This window comes from Coregonus clupeaformis, chromosome 25 (genome assembly GCF_020615455.1).
Source record: "Coregonus clupeaformis isolate EN_2021a chromosome 25, ASM2061545v1, whole genome shotgun sequence".
Classification (NCBI taxonomy): domain Eukaryota; kingdom Metazoa; phylum Chordata; class Actinopteri; order Salmoniformes; family Salmonidae; genus Coregonus; species Coregonus clupeaformis.
Window position 1 is genome coordinate 1,784,802 of NC_059216.1, and position 6,275 is coordinate 1,791,076.

Consider the following 6,275-nt stretch of genomic DNA (forward strand, 5'->3'; position numbering starts at 1 on the left):
AGTGGTCCATGGAGGGGGAGTGGGTCATGGAGGGGGAGTGGTCCATGGAGGGTTTATCAGGGATAGAGAGGGAGTGGTCCATGGAGGGTTTATCAGGGATAGAGAGGGAGTGGTCCATGGAGGGTTTATCAGGGATTGAGAGGGAGTGGTCCATGGAGGGGGAGTGGTCCATGGAGGGGGAGTGGTCCATGGTAGTGGTCCATGGAGGAGTGGTCCATGGAGGGGGAGTGGTCCATGGAGGGGGAGTGGTCCATGGAGGGGGAGTGTTCCATGGAGGTGTTTATCAGGGATAGAGAGGGAGTGGTCCATGGAGGGGGAGTGGTCCATGGAGGGTTTATCAGGGATAGAGAGGGAGTGGTCCATGGAGGGGGAGTGGTCCATGGAGGGATAGAGAGGGAGTGCAAAGGAACGGAATAATATTAAGAAATACTATAGATGGAAGGAAAGTTAAATGAGGTTAAACCTACGAAAACCAATTAGGCAACAACAAATTCAATCCCTTTTAGACAACTTCCTGGACAAAACATTTCACAGTCATAGTGAAGGTGTAAACTTTGCAGTAGAAAACCCAAACAGTATATTTGACCTCTCAGCTTCCCTATCAAATCTAAAAATTTCAAGCAGAAAACCTAAGAAAATTAACAACAATGACAAATGGTTTGATGAAGAATGCAAAAACCTAAGAAAGAAATTGAGAAACCTATCCAACCAAAAACATAGAGACCCAGAAAACCTGAGCCTACGCCTTCACTATGGTGAATCACTAAAACAATACAGAAATACACTACGGAAAAAGAAGGAACAGCACGTCAGATATCAGCTCAATGTAATTGAAGAATCCATAGAATCTAACCACTTCTGAGAAAATTGGAAAACACTAAACAACACAAAGTTATCTATCCAAAACAGAGATGTATGGGTAAACCACAATCTTTTTGGCCCTATAACAAAGAACAACCAGCAAAAACATATACATGATCAAATACAAATCTTAGAATTAACTATTAAAGACTACCAGAACCCACTGTATTCTCCAATTACATTGAATGAACTACAGGACAAAATACAAACCCTCCGACCCCAAAAGGCCTGTGGTGTTGATGGTATCCTAAATGAAATTATAAAATATACAGACCACAAATTCCAATTGGCTATACTTAAACTGTTTAACATCATCCTTAGCTCTGGCATCTTCCCCAATATTTAGAACCAAGGACCCCAATCCACAAAAATGGAGACAAATTTGACCCCAATAACTACCGTGGGATATGCGTCAACAGCAACCTTTGGAAAATCCTCTGCATTATCATTAACAGCAGACTTGTACATTTCCTCAGTAAAAACAATGTACTGAGCAAATGTCAAATTGGCTTTTTACCAAATTACTGTACGACAGACCACGTATTCACCATGCACACCCTAATTGACAAACAAACAAAACAAAACAAAGGCAAAGTCTTCTCATGCTTTGTTGGTCTCAAAAAAGCTTTTGACTCAATTTGGCATGGGGTCTTCTATGTAAATAGATGGAAAGTGGTGTTGGGGGGAAAAACATACGACAATATAAAATCCATGTACACAAACAACAAGTGTGCGGTTTAAATTGGCAAAAACACACATCTCTTTCCACAGGGCCGTGGGGTGAGACAGAGATGCAGCTTAAGCCCCACCCTCTTCAACATATATATCAAGGAATTGGCGAGGGCACTAGAACAGTCTGCAGCACCCGGCCTCACCCTACTAGAATCTGAAGTTAAATGTCTACTGTTTGCTGATGATCTGGTGCTTCTTTCCCAAAACCAAGGAGGGCCTACAGCAGCATCTAGATATTCTGCACATATTCTGTCAGACCTGGGCCCTGACAGTAAATCTCAGTAAGACAAAAATAATGGTGTTCCAAAAAAGGTCCAGTTGCCAGGACCACAAATACAAATTCCATCTAGACACCATTGCCCTGGAGCACAGAAAAATACGATATATACCTCGGCCTAAACATCAGCGCCACAGGTATCTTCCACAAAGTTGTGAACGATCTGAGAGACAAGGCAAGAAGGGCCTTCTATGCCAACAAAAGGAACATAAAATTTGACATACCAATTAGGATCTGGCAAAAAATACTTGAATCAGTTATAGAACCCATTGCCCTTTATGGTTGTGAGGTCTGGGGTCCGCTCACCAACCAAGAATTCACAAAATGGGACAAACACCTTATTGAGAATTCTGCAAAAATATCCTCTGTGTACAACGTAAAACACCAAATGATGCATGCAGTGCAGAATTAGACTGATACCCACTAATGGTCAAAATCCAGAAAAGAGCCGTTAAATTCTACAACCACCTAAAAGGAAGTGATTCCCAAACCTCCATAACAAAGCCATCACCTACAGAGAGATTAACCTGGAGAAGAGTCCCCTAAGCAAGCTGGTCCTGGGGCTCTGTTCACAAACACAAACAGACCCCCAGGACAGCAACACAACTGGACCAAACCAAATCATGAGAAAACAAAAAGATAATTACTTGGCACATTGGAAAGAATTAACATAAAAACAGAGTAAACTAGTATGCTATTTGGCCCTAAACAGAGAGTACACAGTGGCAGAATACCTGACCACTGTGACTGACCCAAAATTAAGGAAAGCTTTGACTTTGTACAGACTCAGTGAGCATAGCCTTGCTATTGAAAAAGGCTGCCGTAGGCAGACCTGGCTCTCAAGAGAAGACATGCTATGGGCACATTGCCCACAAAATGAGGTGGAAACTGAGCTGCACTTCCTAACCTCCTGCCAAATGTATGACCATATTAGAGACACATATTTCCCTCAGATTACACAGACCCATAAAGAATTTGAAAACAAACCCAATTTTGATAAACTTCTATATCTATTGGGTGAAATACCACAGTGTGCCATCACGGCAGCAATATTTGTGACCTGTTGCCACAAGAAAAGTGCAACCAGTGAAGAACAAACACCATTGTAAATACAACCCATATTTATGTTTATTCATTTTCCCTTTTGTACTTTAACTATTTGCACAACGTTACAACACTGTATATAGACATAATATGACATTTGAAATGTCTTTATTCTTTTGAAACTTTTGTGAGTGTAATATTTACTATTCATTTTTGGATTGTTTATTTCACTTTTGTTTATTATCTATTTCACTTGCTTTGGCAATGTAAACATTTGTTTCCCATGCATACAAAGCCCTTAAATTGAATTGAATTTAATTTAGTGGTCTATGTAGGGGGAGTGGTCCATGGAGGGGTTTATCAGGGATAGAGAGGGAGTGGTCCATGGAGGGGGAGTGGTCCATGGAGGGGGAGTGGTCCATGGAGGGGGAGTGGTCCATGGAGGGGGAGTGGTCCATGGAGGGGGAGTGGTCCATGGAGGGGGAGTGGTCCATGGAGGGGGAGTGGTCCATAGAGGGGTTTATCAGGGATTGAGAGGGAGTGGTCCATGGAGGGGGAGTGGTCCATGGAGGGGGAGTGGTCCATGGAGGCGGAGTGGTCCATGGTGGGGTTTATCAGGGCTAGAGAGGGAGTGGTCCATGGAGGGGGAGTGGTCCATGGAGGGGGAGTGGTCCATGGAGGGGGGAGTGGTCCATGGAGGGGGAGTGGTCCATGGTGGGGTTTATCAGGGATAGAGAGGGAGTGGTCCATGGAGGGGGAGTGGTCCATGGAGGGGGAGTGGTCCATGGAGGGGGAGTGGTCCATGGAGGGGGAGTGTTCCATGGAGGTGTTTATCAGGGATAGAGAGGGAGTGGTCCATGGAGGGAGTGGTCCATGGAGGGGGAGTGGTCCATGGAGGGGGAGTGGTCCATGGAGGGGGAGTGTTCCATGGAGGTGTTTATCAGGGATAGAGAGGGAGTGGTCCATGGAGGGGGAGTGTTCCATGGAGGTGTTTATCAGGGATAGAGAGTGGTCCATGGAGGGTTTATCAGCGAAAAGTGACTTCACTCCATCCCTCCTTTCATCAGTCACATACAAGACCACAGAAAAAAGGAGAGAGGGAGGAGAGAGAGCGAGGGAAGACACAGAGACAGAGAGTGAGGGAAGAGAGAGAGAGACAGAGCGCGGGAGAGTGAGGGCAAGGAGAGATAAAGGAGGGAGAAAGAGAGAGAGAATGGGGTTGGAAGAGGGGGAGATGTACTCTCTATCCCACCCATAAAGGGGAGGACATGATGTGACATGTTCAGTCTGCCCACAACGTGTCTGACAGACCCAGTGGAGCAGCAACAGCATCAGGCAATAACCAGTAATTAAGTGAATACTGTGCTAAGGTACTGCACACTGGTAACTGGTTCTCAGACACCTCTTCTAGAATAACTAAGAGCATGAAAGAGAAACACAGATTATCTCTCACACACACACACACACTGTGAATGGCAGTCAGAAAGAGACAAAGGGACACTCTATGCTTTGTTACAGTATATTCTACATTGTACCAGAGAGTTGTCACAAAACACACACAAAGGGAAGACTGTAGACAATGGCCCATGGATATGCTGCAGTATCCTCTTTTATTTGCTACTGGCAGAGGTCATGTAGTTAAATAATATCGGGGATGCAAACTAAGGAATGCAATGTGCGGTGTGTGTGTGCGTGTTTTGAGTGTGCTGTCGGTAATAACCAGACAGCTGTGGTGAGCTAGCAAACAACGTCATTACAGTAACCCTTCACTGACTGACCCACAGCGGAACATTCCTTCTCCTTCAATTGACTGAACAACGCGAATAAAATAGCAGTTAGGTAGCTACGTGTTGTCCAAATACACTAAAAGCCAAGGCAAGGGTGTGTTAAAACCACCTAATGGACCATTGTTGTGGCTACCAAATGCACACTCACATCCTATCTTCTGGTTAGCTATGTTTTACGAGGGGCAGAACCCGTCGACATTACTCCAGCCCAGATGAGATGACAGCGTTAACATCGGAGCTATCAGAAACATGATTTTTTTTTGTCCCGTTTATAGTTCATCATTGTACTTCGAATGTATTTCGAAACATTATCATAACTAGCTATGTCCCGAATGCTCCTTAAAAAACTACTGCTAGTATGCCTATTGCTATACCTTTCTGGAAGACTAACGTTATCTAACTGGCTAACCCGCCTCGGTTAACGGGACAGACTAACAGACACAGTCTAGCTAGCTACAGCTCGTCAGTCATCTGATAGATAACAGCATGTCATCAAAAGTAGTGAGTGTCAACAAGGTTGCTAGCTAGCTCAACAAAACGGCTCCTCATTTGCACAACTTAAAACTATAGAAAAAGAAGGAACAAACTGCAACAGAAAGATAATGAATTGTACAGTACTTGTTCAACCACCTTAGCGATTTATTAACGTTAGTTATAGCAAGCTGTTGGGCTATTCAACATTTCGCTAACGTTAGAAGGGGCCAGTATCTTATAGCGGTTCCTCAAGACCTCCACAACCAGACCTATCTAGTTAGCTAACCAAACAGCTCGTAGTGCATAGTTGGTTTGCTGGCATAACTACAACCAGGGTTGAAATTGACAGTCGAATACAAATAGCTACAATATTTTGCAACCCACATAGCTAATAATAGCAAGCTAGCTAAATAGCTAGCCTTAACCTTACACATCAATGTTATTAGCAAGTCAACATCCCACTGTTTGCTACCAGTTAGCCAGCAATCTAACATAATTTAGATACCAAGCTAGCACAGGATTGGAAAGAAATAGCCAGCCAAGTAAAGGAAAAACTCACCTTTCTCGGCGGGGGCTGCATGTTGAAGCATTGACATGAATGGTGTATTCCTTAAGAAATAGCTATGTTTATTCCAAAGAAATCCAAGGGGGGTGGATAATTCCTTCAAACCCCCAAGAACGAGTGAAGGGTTAAAAGATCAGTCAGATTTGGACTCTGGCGGACATGATAGAATTAAAGCGAACGATGGCTAAACCAACTCTACACGAACAGACCTTAGGAGAACACTGCGGGGTCCAGACACAGACGGGGACTGGAAAAAGATGACAAAACCAATGGAGGAGGCCAGAGGTGTGGAGGCTTCTCCGCGAAATGGCACATCTGCGCCACCCTTAGGCGATGGAAGGTAAAGGCAAATCCAAACAGCGCCGGAAACGTTCCTTTCTTTATTTTCTACATAGCTCTATAACAGTCCTTTCTTAAACCACTATCAACAAAATCCGAATCGGAATCTCTTGTAATATGGGTTCAAAATAAGAAATGAATGGTTGTTTTACGTGAAACTAACGCCCCTTCGTCGTGACAATACGCCGTTGCTGCT

The 6,275-nt window shown here is 44.1% G+C and overlaps 1 protein-coding gene across 3 annotated transcripts in view; it reads right to left on the reverse strand.

The window, feature by feature from the left end:
• LOC121567828 (F-BAR and double SH3 domains protein 2-like) overlaps positions 1 to 6,275 on the reverse strand; it is an 88,569-nt gene extending 82,294 nt beyond the window's left edge. For all 3 annotated transcript variants that reach the window (XM_041878144.2, XM_041878146.2, XM_041878145.2), the window contains exon 1: positions 5,735 to 6,275. In XM_041878144.2, the coding sequence (XP_041734078.2) occupies positions 5,735 to 5,755 (21 nt within the window). In that variant the 5' untranslated portion in view covers positions 5,756 to 6,275. The remainder of the gene's footprint in view (positions 1 to 5,734) is intronic.